This window comes from Chlamydotis macqueenii, chromosome 15, assembly GCF_036417535.1.
Source record: "Chlamydotis macqueenii isolate bChlMac1 chromosome 15, bChlMac1.mat, whole genome shotgun sequence".
In the NCBI taxonomy this organism is placed as follows: Eukaryota; Metazoa; Chordata; class Aves; order Otidiformes; family Otididae; genus Chlamydotis; species Chlamydotis macqueenii.
In genome coordinates, this window is record NC_141570.1 from 8,704,292 (window position 1) to 8,727,978 (window position 23,687).

Consider the following 23,687-nt stretch of genomic DNA (forward strand, 5'->3'; position numbering starts at 1 on the left):
CGAAAAGAGTCAGTTAAATGGTTTGCAAAATACGTGTTATAAAAATGAGCAGGACAGTAGAAACATGTCTGGACAGGTACAAGAGTGACTAGGTGATATTGTAGTTGCCTGCTGCAGAGACTTACAGACTAGCATGAGTCCCTTGTGTAGGTGTCTTTTACACATGCTTATTTTATTGAATGCTTTGAATAAAGATCCAAACTGTAGAATAATCCTCAAGGATCCAAACTGTGTTTGCAAAGCAGATCTCAAGTGAACTGCAAACTGCAAACATTAGATTAGCTCAGTTTAAAAGTACAGATGTCAGCACAGGAGATTATGGGCTGTATCTCACTCTAGACGAGAATGAGAGAATTCAAGGTCACACAAGAAAGTTTGCAACTGCAGCAAGATTAACATCCTTCCACTCTGATATGTTAAACATTAATCCATCCTCAATCTCAAAAGTCTTCTACAGAAAAAATTGTATACTGCAAAAGCAGCCTACACTGAAGATGAAAAGTGGGACCGCTAAAATTACTTTCTGACCATGCCAGAAACTAACAGCAAGGAAATCAGTATTTAGCATGACAACAGGCTTATTCACAATGACTGCAGCCATCACTAGACCATCAATATACTGCAGAATCAAACTGGAGGCCACCAGCAATTAGCTTAAGAAGGAAGAACTGATCATGTTTTCATGTATACTTACTTCAAGAATGCTTTAGGGTCATTAAACACATTTCAAAAATCAAAAGGACACCACACAGATACTTTTAACTCTCATCGTTCAATGACCCTTTATAATTCTTCCCACATCTGAGCCAAAGAGCTTGAGTTTTTCTCAGATGCTGGACAATTTATTTTTAGGATCATCTGTACCCAAATCATCAAATGGTAATTTGTAATCAAATGGTAGCAATCTGTTAAGATGCTCCTTTGGATGTTCACATCTGTTTTGAAAAGGACACTTCACAAAACAGCAATGACAGAGTCGGAGGGGATTCACTGATACTTCCAAAAGACAGGTCTAAAATAGTAACTAGGAAAAAAAATTTAAATCTCAACCAACCCTTAAATTATCCTTCTTTTTATTTACAACACAACAAAAACTACTGACAGTGAAAACGTTCTCCCATTGTTAACACAATGCTGTTACCGAGCTGACAATCTTTGAAGGGCCTCTTGCTTCTGGCAGCTGTGGCATAGCATACTGGTTTACATGGGCCTCCCATCACCCACGCACATCTTCCCTGGTGACCTTGCCACCAACTCTGCTACCTGTCACCTGTGTCTGCCCTTGTACTCTGCTGGCACTCAGCTCTCCTTGAGTCTGGGGCCTGTGATGCTGTGTTAGCCTCAGCAGCTCCTTCCTGTCCTCAATGCCCGAAGCGATCAGTGTCAAAAATCCAAAACAGAGAAAGCGAAACAGAACTCAAGAAAAGGCTCCAAATAAAAGAAGTGATGATTTCCTGCAACATTCAAGTGACTTGAAAAATAAAGCACCTGGGAGGCAAACAGCGAATGAGTGGAATGAAAAGGAATTGATGGAAAACTGAAGAGGAGTCTAATCAATCAGGAAAGCATGGGAAAGGTGTGTGATGGATGTTTTCCACATGCTTTCTGGGTAGTCAAGGAAACAGTTTTTATCTGTCTGATAAAGAAGGCTGTTCACTCACTGAACTTCTGTCTCATGGTTATCAGGTCAATGGTACTCGGATTTCTCTTGGTCTCTGAGTGCAGTGATTACTTTTTACAGGGTCATGCACCTTTCCCAGCTCCAGCCAGGAGCTAAAAACTTTACCAGCTCTCATTATCTAAGCCTGCTAGTTCCATTATTAGTTACCTGCCTATTCAGGTCATTCAGTGATAAGAGATCATTCTTAAAATATGTTTGGAATTGAAATATTTCAGAGCAAAGTGGATCCTAAAACCCCCCAGACAATCTACATACACATCTAATGTCCATAAAGCTTATTGTTCTCTGTACGTTTGGGAAGCCTCTAAGCTGCTTCAGCTTCTGTGTATGGACTTCACCAACGATTTCTTCTGCCCCTTCCCAAGAGAGTCCCATTTCACCATGCAATAAGCATTTGATCTTCCATATTCCCAGTTGTGGTAAAACAGCTGTGCAACCTTTGGTTATTAGGAAAAAGTCATTATATTGAAATTGCCTCTGGTATAAAGCATTGCCTTGGAATTAGCTAGAAGGTGCTAGATCCCTAATTGCTTTGTGGATTCCTGCTCCTTATTCCAACAGCACTCTAACCTAAGCAATATGTTCTTCCTCTTGGAAAGCCTGATAACTCAGTCTAACTGTCCTGGGCTAACCCTGCCACATGCAGTCATTGCACGTCAGCACTCTTAAATTGCACAGCAGATACCCCATGTTTTATTTAAAAGTCCACATATCTGCGCAATCATTTTAAGCAAAGACATTTCATAAAGGCTCAACATACACCATCCCTTCAAGCAGTAGTATTTTTAGAGAGTAGATATGCTATTTCTTATGTTGACAGGTCAGAACTTCTAGTAGGTGTCATGGCATTCTGCAGTTACATCTAAAGTGTACTGAGATAGAATTGGAGATACTACTTCAGGTTTTTCTGTGCTGGGAGATAACACATTACAACCTTGTTGAGAAAAAAAGTTCATAAGACCATTTTCATAATTAGGAAAAAGGAAATTGAAGTTAGGATCAAATCTCTCTGTAAAACAATAAAAAAAAAGTCAATGAAACAGTAATTTTACAAGCAATTAGAACACAATTTGCTTTGGACTGATGCCTTAAGGCTCATTTACTTTATTTGGAGAAGTACCTTCTATTCATCACCGTGGCATCTGAGTGTCCCCTGAGTAGACACTAAGTTTTGTTCTACAAACAAGAAGCCTCTTTGGCATGTTGGCAGCTGGTGCAGCTGTTCCAGTGACGGGGTTTCTGTCGGCCTAAGCCAAGAGGAGTTTATATGTGGAAGAATTTGGAAAGGCCTGAGGCTAATATTTTGAGAAAATAACATTATTTAATACTACTCTTCACACTCCTCACCGTAGCAGTTAGGTGAAAGAAAATTATTGATGATTGGGATTCAGAGCAAGGATAATAATAAGTAATTCAAGAAATGTAACTCAGCACTGAGTTAGAGTAGTAGTTTCATCTTTAATTTATGAGAACTCATACAGAAACGCTCATTCACTTTTTGTTTATGATTATGTTGGACAACGTCTTCACCAGGTAGGCTATAGAAAAGTGCATTTGTAATTTTGTGAAAGAACAAGAGAGTTGTTTTGTTAGATTTATGCTTTGGCGCATATGTCTGTGTGCTTGTTTAAGTATATATCTGAATGTGTGTACCTACACAGACATATATACGCACAAGAACACATAAATGTATGAAATCAAGATAAACTGGATGTTAATCTGTTCCTATTTGAGAAGTATATTGATGAAACTAAAATTTTTCGGTGCAGGGTCTAAAGGAAAAGGTTTTGCTCTTTATAATAAAACAAATGTAACAAGATAGAGCATCTCAATTTTATCAAAAGCAGGTCAAATTCATTTTCTTTTCAACTCAAGTTGCAAAACCATAAAGCTTCAGGCCTTCACCTCTTCTTTGACTTTGAATACAGAGCAGCTAATGTGTGACGAGTTTCTTTCTCTTTTCCTTTTTTCATGCTAAGATAACTTACAGCTCCAGGGCCCAGACTACAGTGGTCCTTCTCCTTCCTCCAAACACATTACTGCCATTTGAGCTAAAGAAAGGCTGGCACAGAGCACGGCATAGCAGAAATACATCACCAGTCTCTAAAAGGCCACACTCTGTTCATACTCCTTCACTCCTCTGTATCTTATCTGGAAAAGTAGTTTCTGCATTACAACTGTTTGCCTCAGTGAAGTGCTTACAAAAATAGTATCTTATCAAAGAGTCCTAATGTGAGTAATACCTAACTCTAATGCAAGTAATACCAAACTACTTTTTAATTCCATGTAATTTCTTCCCAACAGAAGACTATTGCAATTCTACTAGTTGTTCACTATGAGTGGTCCAAGGACACATGGAGTAGTGAACAATCAGCATCAAGACAAAGAAGTAAAAAGTAAAGATAATTTCTCATTTATTTTTCAGTCATAAAAGACCTTATTCAACCCCTCCAACTACTACTTGACACAACAACCTTGACTAGAAAGCTTCACGATGTGGCCTGTGTAACCCATTCTCTTTTGGTTAACCCTTTCCAGATGTTTCTTTATCTCAATCATCTCAGAATTTGTCTGAAGAATTTGCAAAGGCTGCACGACAGCTTAAAAAAGAAGCTCCAAGAATCCAGTTTGGTAAAATTGATGTCACACACCAACTTGATTTGAGAAAAGAATTTAATATTCGAGAGTTTCCTACTGTGAAATTTTTTGTGGATGGCAGCAGGAAAGATCCCATAGACTGCAAAGGTAAAATGTCTTATGCACTGATAAGATAATGATATATAATGACAGGATGTACCTATCTATTATGCTGCTGAGAAGAAAAATATAGATGCTCAGATAAAGAATATGCAAGGTAGCAAATTGATTTTGTCCATGGTTTAAAATATACAATCACCTCTGTACCAATACAAGAACTTGAATTTGAATTCATCTTACTGTATAACTGAATATGCTTCTCTATGTTTAGTTCACACAGCCAAATTCATGGCTGGTGTAATTCCACTAAGTACAGAGAATTGATCTGACAAGATGACTTACTCCTATTTACTACAACAAATATAAATAAATTGGTTATGCCAAACAATTGAACCTGCTCTGTTTGCACTACGTCTAGTTCACTGCAACTCCCATGGGTAGCATGCCTACAGAAGTAGGCGGGAGCAATACTCTGTCCATCTAACAATGGATTGTGAATTCACTAAGTTCCTTAAGATACAGGCATACTTCCTAAGCCAAGGAAAAAAAAAATTGCAATTTAGCCATAAGAGGGAGCTCACATGTGGCTCAGAAAAACTATGGAATGATTTGAAATCTTTTATGGAAAGTTATTAAGCAAAGATAACAATATTGGAATAGGACTGACTTGAGCAATCCTGGTAAATGCAAGCCTTATTAGAGTTTTTCTTTCACTGAAAGTATATACAAGAAAGATATTTAATATTAGTTTGCCTAAAATGATGAACTTCTACAGAGTTAACGAAAACTGCATGACTTGGCTAAGTGTCAGTTAGTGTACTCTGAGCAGACACAGTTGCGTCACAAGTTTAATACAACCACACAAAAAAAAGAATGGGAAGTTTGCCTCCTGAGGCTGTACACAAATGAGTGCTCTGATTTCTTTAACTGCGGCTGCTGCAAGCTGATCTTTAGTATTTTTAGTAACCTGCTCCTCCTTGCTATTGAATTTCTTACCAAGTTCCCATCATCTAGACTTGTGCAAACAGCAGCTTCTGCACAAATGCCACTGAAAGCGTGATTTGCCATACTCAACTTTTATTAGAGGTGGTGATAGGAGAGAGTGAAAGTACCTGCCTCCAGTCTCTGACTAAATCTATAGCATTGACAAGAAAACCTCTTTTAAACTGGTAAACATATTTGACAGATATGCTTGTGAGAACCGGTAAACACAGTGTCATAACATAACACGCACATACTAACCCTTCAGCAGAGAGCTGCTATTTAAGACATGCTTACTAGCAGGATGCAAGAAGTTAGGAAACTGGCTTCCACTCTGTGATTGTACAAGATAACATCAACCATTCAGAGCACATGTACCACCAATAACAACTTAAATTACATTTTGTTGATTGGTAAATGCTTATGTACAACAACTAATAAAATTCAACCTAGTGCATATGACTTTTAAAACATTGAGAACTGACAACTGAAAATGTGCATCAACCACCCAATGACTTCTCATACAGAACCTGGTATACTCCATACCACAAAAGAAAATGCAGACCTCTGTAAACCAATAAATTATGTAAAATATTTTATGGAAGAGGGAATTTTTGAATGGTTGTCCTGGCAACAGACACAGCATGAAAGCCAAATCCTAGAGTTTGTAAAATCATAATTTACAACTCCAAGGCCAGAATTTGGCCAGTAGAAACAAGCTACACAGGCTGTTTAAAGCCCTTCAATAGAAAGATTAACCACATGAAAAATATGCTGAGCGGTTACGTCGCTGATAAAAGCTGCAGGAGCTCCATTCTGCATTTAGACATCAGAATTCAAGCACTATGTGGCCACTAGATCCTTTTCTGTGCTTTGGTCTGCAGTCCATACTCTCCGGAGCAGATGCCTGCCTGCTTCACCTTAAAAAAAATATTATTTTAAACTAGCAGAGCAGCCTGCTGCAAAATGACTTGATGGCAGTAAAATAGTCTGACTCAATTTTGATCTTGTCTTATTGCTAAAATGCACAGTACCAGGACTTGCATCTTTGATAGCCCACTTGTACTGTACATCTTGACATCTTCACAGCATAAAGACTTTTTCTTTTTCATATGTAATTTTCGTTAACCCTTTGCTGGACTCTTGCTCTTATCCAACAAGGATGTCATACTCACAAAGATGAAAGGGCTACTTCACAGCTGAGATGTTAATCTCCTGAGCCTTGATTTGTGGCTCAAATTCCTCTGAAAACATGATAGCTAGAAAATGTACTTTTAAAAGAGATTCAAGATCCCTAGAACTCCTGAAAGCTTGAAGAGACCAAATAAACAAACTGACTGTAATCTCAGTAAAACTGGTAGCAGTAATTTGGAACCCAAAAGCTGGAACAATCCAGAATTAAAGGACAATTTTGACACTTCAGCTTTGTTTCTTATGTCTATACTGAAAAGTGAAGCTGCAGCACCCACAGAGGAATTTTAACATGTTTTTGTGCCTATCAGGTCCCTTCTGCAGCACCAAAGGAACAATTTTGACACCTAATTTAATTGAACAGACAGTACAATAAAATCTGCAATTGACTGAAGTCAGGTCAATAGCTTTTTATAGCTTACTGTGATTTTGGAACACATGAAGTCTTGCCGAGCAGGTTTTCTACTTGTCTGAATTTCCTCATTTCTATTCTCCACCTGTGTTTAAGCAGTTAATTAGACATACAGCCATTTGCAGAGGTCCCAGAAAACACAGTACCAATCCATTGTTGATCATCTAGAGTTGGCAACAGTTTAAATAGTGACTAGAACCTAAGGTTGAATTTGGATGCCTCCAGCCCACGTTGAATCAACTTTGACCTCAGTCCTAAGGAGCCAGAGTCCATTTGTATTCAGCATCCTTCTGCACCTCCACTACCTCTACCTTGATTGCACAGAATTTTCTGTCATTCATTTTTGGTGGTCATTTAACTCTCTTTTTCTTCCACAGGAGTCAGACAAGCCTCAGCCTTTATTACGTGGGTGAAAAGAAGAACGGGACCTAGCACTGTTTTAATCAACTCTACTGATCAGGCTGAAGCCATCATACACGCTGATGATTTGGCAGTGATTGGCTTTTTTAAGGTAATTCACTGGAAAACTGAAAAGGCTAATTTCTGTTCTGACTTTGGGATATACTGCTTGCCTTCACCACCAAATCCTACACATCAAAAGACCTAGGACTTGTCTGGAAAACCCAGGCCCTCAGTTTTCTCTGCTTTTTTTTTTTTTTTTTATTTAATTGTTTCCATCTAGATTTTCACACTTTTAGACAAATAGCCCATACAGAGATAAGAACATCTTACACCACAGTACTTTTCCTTCATAGGTACCCAGGCACAGAGACCTACCACTCAGACCATGATGCTACAGCCATGTTTGCACAGCCCTGGTCACAGCAGACTTTCCTGTATCCTCAGGGAAAGAGCTTCTGCTAAACCATCCCAAATTTGGTGTCTGGTGGGAAGAAGGCAAAACTATTAACCTATCTATCCTCACTTAGCTGCATCCTTTTCTTTAGAGACACTTAACCCGTTGCTGGTGCAGATTATACTGGTACTGGAGTCTCCAAATGCAAAAAGTTGTCATCCCTGCCCAGAGTTGTAACTGATCTAAAAATCTACAGTTACCCAATCACTGCATTTCTATATTCAAACATAGTGTAAAATCATAGACGTGAATAGTTGCAGGCTGTTCTGGTGAAGAAATGTTTCCTTCCTGCTTAAGTCCATAAAAAAGCAGTAAATATTGTATAATACACTGGAGTGCCTTTTCTTCATTTTTCCATTTGATGATTTAAACAACTTCAGTGAAAGTCAGAGGGGCAGAACACAGCTCCATGAATATCACAATAACTGTGGATTTTAATTTCTGCCAGCTAAGAAATCTGTTTAAATAGGAAATAATAAAACATTACACTGTATATGATCCAACTCATGTAGGTCTTTCTCAAGCAAACTCCTGCTAGTTTCCAGAGCAGAATAGGTTCTTAGGATTTGGAGCTGAATGGTAGAGAACAATAGTCAAATGGTGCAAAATAAATTTTAGCTGTCAAGGCATGCAGTCAGAAGTCAGTAAAATAGGAGTGTTTTTTTCCTGCTTTTTCAATGTGTCCTTGAAATCTTTGATATCTGAAACATTCAATCAAGGATTTTCTGTAACTAAATAGACTTTAATTCTGGTTATCTCTCTGCCCAGTTAAAAGCACAGTGTCTGGACTTGTACCTGAGCTGATAAGGTCCCAAATGTGCTGGCTACAGTGGATAATCCAAGTTTTATGGATGCGGAAAACAGGATTCATTACCAAAATGACAGAGCTGGTGAACACATACGGCATAATAGGACAAACTGTGAAAATGTTCAGAGTGCTGAGAATTTTGCTTTGCAGCAATCTGCTTGCAACCATTTATGAAGGAAGGCAATCTGGCCCAGCACTGGAAAACTGAGAAACCCTTGCTATCACAGTGATGCTGGAGAGTTCCCTGAATCACACTCATAGCAGATATTGCCTGCAGATGTGTTTGACTGGACTCTGTGATTTCACTCAGGGGCTGAAATGACAATATATGAACATGAGCTAGGGCATGTCAGAAATAATGGGTGGAAGCCAAAAAAAAATTAGTTTCCAAGTCAATAAAGAGCTGTATTTGGCCTTCTATTAGTCACAGATTGCTCACAAACGTGAATGCCAGGATGTGTTGGGAGGTCTCAGCATGTAAATTACTATTCACCTGGCATGAAATAATTGTCTGATTAAACCAAATCTGGAAGCACTGTTGCCTTTCATCATGCTTATTTACTATTAGTTTGAGGGTGGGCAGCACAGTGACTATTTGACAGATGTAGGAGTCAAGGTCCCTGCCTTGAAGAGCACTCAAAGCACCAAACACATCAGTCAGGTCCTCTTGCAAGCAGAGAGCCCTCCTCTCTAATCCATCACATCCTGCCGGCTGTGCAGACGAGATGCAGCAGAGGGGCAGCTGTTGGCACGATCCTTCCCCATCTGCAGATGTCTTTGCAGAGTGTGGAAATGTCAGGGGAGTGCAGGGCAGATGACATTAGCGCACGAAGGACATAGGGGACCATACTGCATCCATATTGACTATTGACCCAGCCTAGCTGACGCTAGCTGGAAAGGTGAATGCCCTAGCAGTGTCACAGCACTCTGAGGATCTCCTGCACTGTGAAGATCTCCCCTTGGAGGTAAATCATGGCAAGTGATACCCACTTCACAATTACACTCTCTTTTCTACCTCACAAGCCTTTAGGGGCCTGCCTCACCTGTAGCTCTCACTCCTACACATCCTAGCAGGATGCAGGACACAGTCTTAATGAAATATTCTTTCTGGGACTAGGAACTTCATAATGACAGCGTGGATATTTTCTGTGAGACAGCAAAAGATGTACCAGAGATGCCTTTTGGGATGACAGCCAGCAAGGACGTCTGTGCTAGCTACGGCATCCAAAAGAACACTCTTCTTGTGTTTAAAAAGGTAGGAGTGCAAGCCTAGCAGGTAAGGTGCAGTGAGCTGCCAGGGCACCTTTGGGTTACAGAAAGGCAGTTTGGGAATTTTTCAGGTTAAATAATTTCCTAGTTGAAATTCAAACAGCTTAATGCAAAAAATAATTACATTTACAGACAAGAGAGACAAGCAGGAGGCAAAGAGCAACCTTTGGGCAACTGATATTTTCAATCTGGCTGCCTACGTTCAGGCTCCTAATTTATACTTAAGGATCTGGATAAAATGGCTTTATTTTCCAACCCATGTTCTAACCAACACATGCTGCCAGGTTCAGCGAGTTTTGCAGATGTTCACCTCTTTTCCTTTGTGTTGCTTTTGGCCAGAAATCTTCTTTCCTTCCAATTCACAATAGAAGTGGCCAACCAAAATTACACAGAAATAGCACCAACATATAGGTTATGAAGTAGTCAGACCAAGGACAACCTGAGTGAGCATATGCTGCAGATAGTGTGTTTAGATATAGAAAATCTTTCAATATGTTAAGATCACTGAGCAAATTAAAATTGTCAGCTGTACCTTGCATTGTAGCTATAATCTTGTTCTGTAATCTTGTCTAGTGACATTTATTTTTTGAGTTATGGAATTTCAGTTACTGAGGATCACAAGAGAGCAAAGCTGAGAACAGCATTTGCTCCTATAGTTGATAAGGCCAACAATCTCACAAACTTCACTATTTGTCCAAGGGAAAACCTGTGCATAATGAAGTGCTTGAAGATGGCAGACAGAACAAACTGGACCTAATGAAGCTAATCAAAAGCTTTACCTTGGATTTGGTCACTGAATATAATCTTGAGGTATGTGTATTTCACTGTATTAACAAACCCACAGGAGAAAGACAGGAAAGGCAGGAACCCATGCAGAAAAAGACCTAGGGAGCTATTCTGCTCCTTGGCATTTGAGAATTTTGTTTGCTTGTTTGACTAGGCCAGTCCTAAACACATTCAGAAACACCAGCAGAACCCAACAGGCAGCTCTTGGTCTAATCCAGGCCAGATGATGCTCACCTCTGGCAAGGTGTTGTTTCTTAGAGGGGACTGGGAACAGCTGGCCAAGCCCTGAACTTTCCTGAACATGCAAACACCTCCCTGCTGTGGAGCCAACACAAATGCCTGAGCTGCTTCTGCAGCAAACTAGGTCGGGTGGGAGGTTGGAAGATCAATTCCTATCCTGACTCCAACCCTTCGACTCCCATGCAGCAACCAGGTCCTCTGGGCCAAGATAAAAAAGAAACCAGCAATAGCTTTTGGTAGTGCAAGTAGGAAGTGAAAGACATGGAAATACCTGCCTGCCCTAGGGACACCCCATTGCCTCTAATCATGGGGTGGCATGAGAAAAATGGCAGCTCTGTGTAGGGAAGGAGACATAAGCTGCCGATGACACCCAGCAGGGAAGGAAGTACCCCAGCCAGATCTAGCTCCTGCAGCTGGGCCTCCTTGGGTCACACTGCCTTTTACTTCCAGCACATCTTTAGCATTAATTCTTCGGTGTGTGTTAAACACAGGAGATCAGACCAAAAGATCATAACAGTCCCTTCTGACTACAAAAATCTATTAATAATGATGAGGTTTTTCCTGGAACAGAGAAAACACTCAGCAGCTGCTGATTCTTTTCAATATCTTCTTTAAAACAATTAAAAACTCAAACAGTTATGGAAATGATTCCAAACTGAGTCTTAAATGTAAAATTTGCAATAGCAGAACTGAATGATACAGATATTCTGAGCCTCTGATTCACTGTTCTGCTTACAAAGAGCGCAACAGATGTTAAGTCTTTTGTTTCCCCAGACATCTGTGAAGATTTTTGATGTTCCTGTTGAAAATCACATCCTGCTGTTCACCCCAACGAACTCTGAGACATTCAATGCGATTTATGAAAACTACAAGTCTGCTGCTGCGGAATTTAGAGGAAAGGTTTGTAATACTGAATCCCACTTTGTAAATATGAATATGTTGTAGTTCAGCCCCGCTCAGGACGAAGCTATGCAGTCTCTCACTCACTCCCCCACTGTCTGAGGGAATGGGGGAGAGAATGTAACAAAAAAAAAAAAAGGCCTCGAAGGTTAAGGATAGGGAGAGATCCTTAAAGTTACTGTTACGGGCAAAACAGACTTGACTTGGGGAAAACTGTTTATTATTATTAATAAAACCAATACTTTATTCTCTTTCAATCAGAAAGAGAATAAAGGAACTTCCCCTCACCCTCCCTCTTCCCAAACTTAACTTCCTTTTCACTTATCTCTACCTCTTTCTCCTCCTCAAGCAGCACAGGGGGGAAGAGGGAATGGGGGCTGTGGTCAGTTCATCACACGTCGCTTTACACTGCTTCTTCCTCCTCAGGGGAAGAACTCACATTCCTCACATTCAACTCCTCACATTCCTCCCCTGCTGCAGCATGAGGTCCCTCCCATGAACTACAGTCCTTCGTCAACTGCTCCAGCATGGGGTCCTTTTCCATGGGGTGCAGCCCCTCTGAAACAGCTGCCCCAGCACGGACCCTCCATGGGCCACAGCCTCCTTCATGCATCCGCCTGCCCCGACGTGGGGTTCTCCAGGGGCTGCAGGTGGATCTCTGCTCCTCCACAGGCCTCCATGGGCTGTAGGGGACAGCCTGTTCCACCATGGGCTGCAGGGGAATCTCTGCCAGGAGCAGCATTACTGTTCCCCCTCCTTCTTCACTGACCATGGTGTCTGCAGCCATTCCTCTCACAAGAAATTCTTCACAATTGGCTCAGGCAGATGCCTCTCAGGCTCTCTTCACATCTCATCTCCTCTCCAGTTTCTTGCAGCCGGGCTGGACCGAGTCAGGCCCAGTCGGTCACCCAGAGGGAGGCCAGAGGGTGAGGCCCACAAGGCTCGCGCCTCCCCCTCTCTGCCCCCACTTCTGCTTCTTCACTTTTTTTTCTTTTATTATTTCCCCCTTCTTAAATATGTTATCACAGTGGTGCTATCACTGGACATTCTGTCACCAATTGACTTGGCCCTGGCCAGTGGTGGGTCTGCCCTAGGCCTGGCCGAGTCCAACAGACAAAGGGGGAACTTCCAGCAGCTTCTTACAGAAGCTGCAATTGCAGCGCCCCCACCCCCCAAAAAAACCAACACAGAATGCCAAAAGATCAATGCAAAACCACTCATTAATATTACTGGTAAATGTACACTGTTGTCAGTCCATCTTTTAAGACTACCAAATCATTTAAAAACAGTTCCAGTAACTATTCTTTGAATTTGTTAAGGACACAAGTTGGAAAACAAACTTGGAAAATGATTCTTTAAAAAACAATGATCACACAAAACAATGCTAATTCCACCTGCACCAAATAAACCTGTTTCTGATTTTACAAATATGACTTTTTAGGAGCAACTTCCAACCATACATAGTTTTAGCAAGGTTCTGGTAATTTCTCCCATCAGCAGGAAATGCCATAAGAATCTCAGGGTATTGCCTGAACCAAGAGCTGGAACCAGCTACAAAACCTGAGAAATATTGCAAGACATCTGCATAGCCTTGCTTGCAGCACACATGTTTGTGTGTATATAAACAGGTATAGGCAGTCATACACAGAAATACTTCAATTTTCTATTGTCAGTCACTGTGGTGCTACTCCTGCTTTAAGCATGTGAGACACTGAAGAATGGTAAGTCATCTTGTAATAAAGTATCACACATTAGTATTGGTATTGGTTAGTATATGGATTACAGGTGTTTCAGCTCTTTTGTCCTATTAAGATTTATTAGGAAGAGCAATAAGAGCTTTGAGGGGTAATTTAGAAGTGTTGCTAAAACAGGTGATAGCAAACCACTGTGAAAGGACCGAGAGAAAAGATCCATTCATTATGGCTGCTTTAGCATTTGTTACTAACTTGAATCAAGGTATGATAAAGTTCACAGAGCTACTGGTTGTTGAACTGAGAGCAAAAAAATTGTTGTAGGCAATTCCTTGCATTTAAGGTTAGATCCTTACCCCCTGCCAAGCTCCACAGTCCATTTCTCCAAAATGTCTGAACCAAAGCTGGCAGACTCAACCAGATACATGACTCTCTCTTTATTATCAGATAATATTTGTCTTGGTGAATACTAATGAAACAAGGAATGGACGAGTTTTTGAGTATTTTCGCATCAGGGATGTTGACGTTCCTGCCGTGAGAATCCTAAATCTGACAAGCGATGCAAAGTACAAAATGCCTGCAGATGAGGTGACTGTGGAGAACCTAAAAGAATTTTGCCAGAGCTACCTAAATGGAAAAGCAAAGGTACGTACATTACTAACGAGATGTCCCTCTACTACACCAGCTAAAACATTAAGAAATTTGCACAACATCCCTTTGTTAATTTGAACACGGTGCTCTTCTAATAATCAATTCATTAATTTACTCTCGCTCTGATGAATTAATCTTCAGCTGTTGATAGAGCAGTCTTCTGTATTTAACAACTGAGGTAGACTATCAAGTTCTCCAGTCCTCCTATGTAAAAACTAGATAAATAATTTATGGCCCAATATTTTAGTTGATTTCAGCTGATTTATATTAGTAATTTAAAAACTCCCTAGGTCTCAATCTTTCCAATACTATAATGGAGATATTTCACTCCTTTAGTTGAGAGAGATGGAAACAATGATTGAACAGATTTTGAGGTTACAGAGAAGTCCAGTAAATAGAAAATTGACAGTTTCAGAGTGGAGTAAGATTTGGTATTTGTTTTAAGCAAGTTTAGCAGACTGAATTTTCAGAGGGGGGATCAGTCCCAATGGTAAATGCAGTATTTGCTGTCATAATGAAGCATCATCCTCCACAATCATGTGAAAAATACATTAAAATGTTTTTCTTATTCAGTGTTCTTCAGAGCAATTTACTTTTGTTTTCATCATGAGGATAAAAGATGAAGTAGAGAGTCTGATAGCAGGTAGAATTTAAGAGATTTGAGTAGCAGATCCCAATTCCAATATTGGAGAGGGGCAGAAGTACAGAAGAGGTGGAGATGTCTTCTCAACCAAGACCTGCTTGAGTAGCACACTCACTAGGGAACAGCTTTCATGGGGAATGTGTGCCTTTCTACTACTGCACTGTGGTGTAAAAGAAAAGAAATTGCCAGCTAATATACTGTGAAGTATAGGAGTCACGGGGACTGTAAACACAGAGATTTAAGCAGCAATGCACGCTTTCTTCTATGTTTTACATCACTTTTGAGAGCCCACAACAGGTAAACTTTTCAGTAGGCTAGCTTCTCAATGGCGGGCAACAAGAATTCAGGACAATGAATGCAAACGTGTTCCAGAGGGTCATGTTCAGACAATCTACTATGGAGTCTGTATTGAAGAGAGGGACAAGTAATTTCAACTACAAACTATGCAGGAGCACGAACCCCAGCTCTCTGCAGAAGGGAGAGAAGTTGGTAGCACATGAAAACTGGCTAGGGCATAGAGATATAAAAAATAACATACAGTAATAGTGCACATTAGGTGAGAAACGTCACACATTAACTTGAGCTGGAGTAGTTTCTCTATGCTCCCTGCACTTCCACAGCAGTGTTTCTGTTTCTGCTTAGCTACATCTCTCTAGTGAAGAGATTCCAGAGGACTGGGACAAGACGCCTGTCAAAGTGCTTGTTGGGAAGAATTTCAACAGGATTGTCTTCAATAAGACCATGACTGTGTTTGTCATGTTCTGTAAGTGTTATTATTGTATTCATATTTTAAGTTGCATTAACACAATCAATTGGAAGTGAAAACCAAATGCTCATGCTTACATACCAAACTAGTCTTTGCACTTTACAGAAGCCAAGCTTAATGAATTTTTGTTGTCTGATGAAAGCCCTGAAGAAAGCTTTGTGTCATATCTATGGAAACACTGTTACCTTTGCTGACTTAGGGTTGTCAAGGCTGTCTCAAATCTGAGTGTTGAAAGACAAAATGACACTAGAACATTATGTTGTACAATGGAACATAACAACATGCTGTACAGTATGAGTCAGTCTTTCTTCCAAGGACAGAGGGAAAGTTAAGGGAGATTGTCTGGTTATAATGCTCTAGGATTAAATCCCAGAGAGGAGCTGTGGCTTAGCAAATCACAATTCATTTTTTTCCTCCTCTGTCTGCAAGGGAAGTGGCTTTCCTACTCGACTCTTCTCAGCAAGAAACCACTGCCCTATCCCTATTCCAGCCAGCAGGGATTACATTGTGCTCTTGTTACTTCTGTAGAGCAAACATGCAGCATTAAGATAAATACAGACAACTGGCTGTACTGCCTTGAATTACAGAAGTTCTTAAAGGTAGTGCATTCCTGCAATTATCCTTGTTGGCTGCAGCCATTTCATTCATGCAAGTAGCATTCACATTTCAGTATTGTGAAAAAACTGATCTAAGCAGGAACTGAACCAAGTCCTCTGAAAATGAAAGGCTGGTAAATGGGATGTAGCATATTCAGGAAAGTGCCCAGAAATTTTAATTCCATCTAAACCGAATATGAATATTGTTCTCATGACTGAAGGGTTGCAACCACGTTGTATGCTATTTAAGTGGATACTGAATTCTCAGCAATTTGCCTTTTTGCTAATCTGCATGAGTGCAGTGCTTAAACCTAAAACACCACCACACCTCAAACTCCTCCTGTTAGAGTAAATATAACATAGTTTATGTACACAGTTAATTTTAGTATGCAGAAAGCGTTTTGTGCTTCTAGCAAGTATTTCACCACGGGAATGATGCAAGACTTACTTGGATTGCATTGATTATCTGGCACACCTCTCCAGCAAAGTCATATGACAAGTGTTGTGTGTTTGTAACTTTGAGGGCTAAATGGGTCCCAGTGATTGCACCAGCACATGCTCTTCTGCAAGACTGTATCCTTCTACTTTTATTTTTAAATTTGCAGATGCTCCTTGGTCCTATGACTGCAGAAAACTCCTGCCAATATGGGATAAGCTAGGAGAACAATATGAAAGTCATAAAGACATAATGATTGCGAAGATAGATGTCACAGCAAATGACATCCTGTCCATTGGATTTGATCGCTACCCATTCTTCAGACTCTTTCCCGCTGGATCAGATTACCAGGTGAGAAGCTAGCGGGGAAGAATGTGGAGATACAGCTGCACACCAAGTGTACGTATGTATGAATGTGTCTATGTGTTTGCACACACGGGTCACGTTAAGAAAGGAGTTCTTTAAGCGAGAAAGCTTTGGTCCTTATCTACTCAACATTGGATTAATTGCTGTCAATAAACTGAATTAGAGGAGAAACTCTTCTATCATCTTCTATGTGTGAGGCTGTGTCAAAAGCCCATGTATTATTTACCGACTTGGTCCTACAAATCAGCCTTACATTCTGATGTTTAACAACCTCAACCTGCCTACTGAGTTCTAGCAGCAGTCTCATCTTAGAGTGAATTTACAGATACCTCCTAATCATTGCAGTGCCTTTTTACTTCAAACTATGGCAGGAGATCTATTGTCACAGAGCTACCCTGTGCCAGTTGTTTCTGGAGCAGGTCTGATTATAGCTTCTAAAATACTGGTACTACTCATTATATCCTCTACATTGTCACAAAACCCATATCCCCAGACTTTCTTCTACACACTAATGCCAGTAGTTTTACTTCAATCCAGTACCACAGTCTCAACTGGGAATAAATATTTGTTTTCAAGAGTAATGATCTTTATAATATGCTACCTAATGCATCAGCTATGTTACACAATAATCAGAAAATGCTGCTGAAAGAGGAGGCAAAGAAAAATATTAAATAGCTACAGTCATCCAACTACATAGGTAATCTAAGAAGAAAATATTTCTGAAGCAAAAAAAATAAGTTCTAAGATTCTGTTATAATTAAGACATTACTAAGCTTTTCATTTTTCTTCTTATTCCCAAACTTAAATTAAATTCTAAGACATTTGCCCATGTCCTCATTTAATCTTTAAGCGAGAGATTTTCCTCTTGGATGTGCATGCACAGCTTCTAATGAATTGAACTGCAGTCCTGCACACTGACGCCATGTTTAGTCTTTATGCAGAAAAGGAGAAACTCATTAAATGCTCATAATAAATGTCAGTTTGAAAAAAAAAAAAAACCAACAAAAAACCCCAACAAACCAGCAACAACTTTCATTAACTATTGAGAGATTGTTTCATACTTACAAATACCCTGAATTTAAAGAGTAGATCTCAAGTTCTTCCTTGTGCACTGTGTTTTTATACTAGTTCCCTCAACTTCAGAGACTTTAACTTGTACTTGACTGCTAGTGTAGGTGTCCTGTAGATGACTGCAGTCTTGCAGACCCAAGTGTTCAGGCCTTCTTTCTTATAGCACTTTATTAACAGCTGGCCACAGACATCTTTACTCACCACAGACAATCATAAGTGATTCGAGACATGCTCAAGCCGCTAACATACAGTCACTGCAACAGCTCTCAGCCATTTCCTACCCATCCAGCAGTTATACCCGGAATTGTCCCACACATACTTGTCCTTTTCTAGAAGTTAACCAAAGTCAGAGCACAGGATACAAATGTAATATCACAATATGCCAAGGCTCAGAGTAGCTACTGTGTTTTTCACTGTATAGGCACTGCCCCAAAATTACGATCACTACTTCTTTATTCCGGTCATGAAAAGAGATAGAAGGGGCTTGGAGTCAAAGAGAAACTGGTATGTTCAAGATGAATAAAAAGAGGAACAGGAAATATATACAGTCCAACAATGCCTGGTGCAACCCTGATTTCACACAGACATTTTATCACTAGCTTTCAGTATTTTGCTAGCATTAGAAACACAAACACATAAGCTTTCCAGACTCTAGAAAGCACATGATAATGCAGATAAAGAAGTCTGAGCTTGCTCCTGACAAACCAAGGGAAGTGTGACTAACATAACACAACCCATAGCTGTTTTCTAGAACTAGGTTATCAGGCCCTCTGGCCACCATGGACACTCTTACACCTCTTTAAAGGCATGGGCAGAACACATTACTATGCAGTGCCTTCCAAGCACTCTCACCTGATGAGACCTTGTTAGATACTATCCTCCTCCAAACAGAAGTATCTTCCAAGTGTGCAGGCTATGAACTGTCTTCTTCCCCGTGGACTGTCACTCTTTAGCCTGTTTTGTTTAAGAACAGGCTCAGCTTTTCCTAAGATTAATGACAAGTCACCCTCTTACTTTCAGTGGATTCAAAACTATATGCATGACAACATTTTAAAATCAGGAGCCACTTCAGGTTAACTGGAGTTAAGTGGAGCTGGATGAGCTAAGAGACCTAGATCTATAGCTTGGCTGTTTAAGCATGTGCCCAGTTTTCCAAAGCACCAACTGAGTGTTTCTACGCTGGTGCACAGTTATAGCCAGAGCTGCAGGAACAAGAGAGTGAATCTGATTAATTATGTGGAGGAGGGAGTGACCAGGCATCATATGAGCTCCATCTGTGAAGCTCATGAACAACTCATCCAGTGCATCATCCACTCCCAATTTAAGAGAAAAACATGCAGTCTTTCAGACAGATTAAGATAATTCTATTTGTTTGTGTCACTAATCTATGGATTAAGTGAGAAAAATAACATTTACATACTCTTATGCACTGGTTACTCTAATGAGAGGTGTTGACACATATCCTCAGAAACCAGTGCAGGGATCAACTGCCTCTCTGGCTTTACAGGTCTTTGGGGTCTGAGAAATTGCTGTTCCAGCCATCAGAGTCAATGAAAATCAAGATTCAGATGAGATTATTAGTCATATCTGGAAAAATCAAATAATCTTTCTCAAGGAACTTAACCTTTCAAACATAAAAAAAAAACTTCAAGGCTCCCACACTTTTTATTACAAGAGAATACCTTACTGAAACAAAATATCACACCTGTACATACTTTTGGTGAATTCACCAGAGAATGAAGATCTTTTGTTTACAGTCCTTTTAGTTCAAATCAAAGGTAAAAAGTGTAAAGTCACACAGCATTATTGTCTCACTGAGAGGAAGGGAGCTTAACCAAGTGAGAACAGGCATCCGCCTATTTCTGAATATACTAAGGTAACAGGAGACAATTCTTAATATCATGCACACAAGCTTCTACAACTTTGTTAAAAGACTCGTGCAAGATTCTTTTACACTTCCAGAGAGCAAAGATATGTGGGAGATGGAAGGATCTTTGAAGTACAGTATGGTACCTAGACCTACTTGAAGAATTTTAAAGCTCTAAACTGAAAGTGCTTCTTCTATTAAACTTCCTCAGAAGAAAATCCTCAGTAAACTCCCAACTTCGGGTGAAGTGTCAGAAAGTTAATGTCACTGCTCATCTTCCTCCTGTTCTCTCAAGCTGTGCAACAGCTGGTACTTCTGATTGTGTATTTCAAAACTTTTTCAGAATTTGAATTTCCATCAAAATCTTCAGACAGCTTTGAATATCACAGCTGGACACTTAAAACACTCTGATCTTCAAAATATCATTCAAATCTTTATTGTTAAACACAGAAAAGACTCTCATGTCAGTAGCTGGCAGAATCCCAGATTAGTATTACACAATAATGGTTATGGTTTTTATACAAATCATTTTCTTCTTAGGGATATACATCTATTTCTTCTTTACACTTGAGTTTCAGATTACATTGGAGTGTGCTGTGCCTCTGCCCTTGCTTTCTAGACACCAAGCACAAAAGTCTAGGGCTTGGTCAGTCTAAAAATCTGAAATCCTCCAGCTGATCATGCTGTTATTTCCAGCATTTGATGTATGGAGTTAAATGCTTAACCTTAAAACTCTTTTCAGGAGGTGGCCTATGCTGGGGAGCATACCTTAGAGGCATTTTCTGAATTCTTAGAAGAACAAAGCAGGACAAGAGCAGAACCAGGAGAGAAGGTAGGTATTTGATCCAGACAGACTGATCTGCTGTGTAATCGCAGGCATGTTCACACCTTGTGTAGGCACACCTGAACTGGCTATAGCTTAGCCAGGCATATGGGCTTCAGTCACTGCTTATGTCAATGCTTGGGTGGTTCTTACCAGCTCTTAGCTGGTTTCAAGCTGACTAGCTTACCATGACCACACTAGCTGCAGTCATATACCACTGCCTAGCAGGCACACGCCCACTCACATCCTTGTTTTCATCACACAAAACCTCTTCTCCCACAGTTCATGTTATCACTGAGTCACTACATTAACACTCTGGTAGTGAGTACTGCATGGCAGAAAGGAACCTGCACCTTGACAGGTGTAAGCAAAACTTTGTCAGGAGTTTAGCTGGAAAAAAAAGCACTCCCAAGTAAGTTTCAGCTATAGCTGGGGAGGTTCAAATATCCCTTGCCCACCTCATCCTGCTACATTCAGTGCAGCTTCTTTTCTTCATAAAGCAAGGGCACAACTGAGAGCAGACATTGTCCCCTCTCTTGGCAATCTGGTTATGATTATTGCCTGATTCCTCAGCCCTTTCTTCTCCAATGTAAATCAGACCAGATAAGCATTAGCTGCCCAGATGAGTCTGCTATTTAATCCCAGACAGTATGTTTTTTTCTAGTGAAGTGTAAGGGAACAATGTGGACAAGCTCCATGCAGACAGCTCCAAGCAACAGAAAAAAAACTGACATATAGATGGAGACTGGAGTCCCAGTATAAGAATCATGGTCTCATTCTGCCTGGAAGCAAAGTAGGTCCACAGGGTAGCAATAGTTATCATTAACACTCTTTTCAATGAGTAAGGAAACTGTCTGTGGGTGGAGAAACAGTTTGGAGTTTTCAGACTTATTTCCACCAGAGGCTTTGATTTGCTCCTGAATTCACTGATCAAGGAGGTGGCTACAGATGGAGAGAGAGAGATGACTAACCTAATATTGGGACACAGAAGTCTGCAATAGCAGGTCAGACATTCAGCTCTGAGCAGTCATTGCACAGTTCTGTTTTCCAATACCCAAAGCCTACATTTGGTGTCTGCCTCTTTTGCATGTTCTTTAGTGATGTGTTTGAAGCAGATCTGTTGATTCTTACACAGTCTTTCACATACACTGTTAGAGCTACGTATGTTCTGTCATCTCTTCTTCATGCTTTATTTCACATTAAAGAATAAGTAAAAAAGCCAGTTTAGGAAACACCATTTAAAAACACTCCGCTTTTGCTACACAGAACATAAGTAATTGGCATCTGCTCATGTTCTGTCACCCACCAAATTTTCCTAGAAGACTGCAGTATAAGAGACCATTTGCCGTACAGTGCTTGATATGAAGTCCTCTGCTGGAGTAACTCTTCATCCTCACCTCAGGGCATTCACAAACACACAAACAAGACAAATAAGAAGGTAGTTTCTGTTGTGATTGTCTAGGAAAAACCATCTTATGCCCATCAGTTTACCAAATGTGGTTTTCAAAGTTCTTATTAAGGCTTCACACAAAGCCTTACCTAAACTTTGCCATAAACCAGTGTAAAGATTTGAAAATAAAACATTTTAGCAACAGGTACACTACCTCTGGTCTCATTAACAAGCCCTCAAGTTCCTTGGGTAAAAAGATGAAAATCTGCATTTCATATAATCTAAAAATTCTTTTTTTTTGGAAGTAAAGAATTACTAGAGCAATTTTCTTTGTGAATATCAATAATACGCAGCTTTGCTCTTGCATTTTCTTTTTTAGAAGGATCCTTCAGGAGGAATCAAAGAGGATCTCAGCCAAAAAGAAACTGCAATAACAGAGAAAGAAGAACTTTAATAGCACAGAGAAAGAGCAAAATTCTGAAAATTGTGGGGAATCCTTCCTGGAAGGAACTCACTGGAAGACTGAATCATCTCAAGTGAACACAGAGTTGGATAAAAAAAAATACAAGTAAAGAATTCAGTATCAATGGCTCATGAAGTGTTACCTCTCTTCTGAATCCAGTTTAACTCCTAGTTTTACTGGGGTCAGTTGTCATGGGTTCTTAAAATATCAATTTTGTTTAAATAACCCTTGTTAAGAGGACCTTATTTATAAATATGACACAGAAACAGTGACTTGTCAATGCAACCATTGAACTATCATAGAATCATAGAACTGTTTGGATTGGAAGAGACCTTAAAGATCATCTAGTTCCAACCCCCTTGCCCTGGGCAGGGACACCTTCCACTAGACCATGTTGCTCAAAACCCCATCCAACCTGGCCTTGAACATTTCCAGGGATGGAGCATCCACAGCTTCTCTGGACAACCTGTTCCAGTGCCTCCCCATCCTCATAGCAAAGAGTGTCTTCCTTATATCTGATCTAGATCTACCCTCTTCCAGTTTAAATATGTCAAAACTGTTGGGACGCTGCTAGAATGGCCTTGCACAAAGTAAACCTGATCACTGCTGGACATCTGGTTTCATTTAACTGTCACTTAACATTGGGCATTCATTGACAAACAGAAGGTCTCCTTTGATATCCTGGGAGATCAGAATAGGAAGCAAATGAGATTAACTGAATCCCAAAGAGAGGGAAGTGTCAGCATGCTTTCCCTTTGCTGCTTGCAACGTGATGAAATTTGAATGGCAAGCAGTACCACCAATATATTTTGAACAACTATTAAACACAGAAGCTATAATCTTTTAATTAGTCTCCTCACAGAAAAATGAGCAAGCAATGTTCAGCACCACTTTGTATCTGGCAGATGGGTTTACCATTCAAGATAATGAAAAAAATTAATTTTCACTGTGACTACCCACTGTATACGAAGCGCAATCCTGAAACTGCTATCTATCCTATTATAAGGTGCAAGATTACATATTAATGAAAACATGTGGCATCTCAACAAATGATGTTCTCATTTCTATTCCAGCCACTCTCAGATGTTGTGTCAAGACAAGGG

At 40.1% G+C, this 23,687-nt stretch overlaps 1 protein-coding gene across 1 annotated transcript in view; it reads left to right on the forward strand.

The window, feature by feature from the left end:
- The window catches only part of PDILT (protein disulfide isomerase like, testis expressed), a 27,638-nt gene extending 5,063 nt beyond the window's left edge, over nt 1-22,575 (forward strand). Inside the window, exons 2-11 of the mRNA XM_086759584.1 lie at nt 4,220-4,426; nt 7,340-7,473; nt 9,744-9,881; nt 10,595-10,705; nt 11,696-11,821; nt 13,960-14,157; nt 15,449-15,569; nt 16,774-16,955; nt 20,651-20,740; nt 22,504-22,575. Coding sequence (XP_086615710.1) covers nt 4,220-4,426; nt 7,340-7,473; nt 9,744-9,881; nt 10,595-10,705; nt 11,696-11,821; nt 13,960-14,157; nt 15,449-15,569; nt 16,774-16,955; nt 20,651-20,740; nt 22,504-22,575 — 1,379 coding nt within the window. The remainder of the gene's footprint in view (nt 1-4,219; nt 4,427-7,339; nt 7,474-9,743; nt 9,882-10,594; nt 10,706-11,695; nt 11,822-13,959; nt 14,158-15,448; nt 15,570-16,773; nt 16,956-20,650; nt 20,741-22,503) is intronic.
- Nucleotides 22,576-23,687: the final 1,112 nt, after the last annotated feature.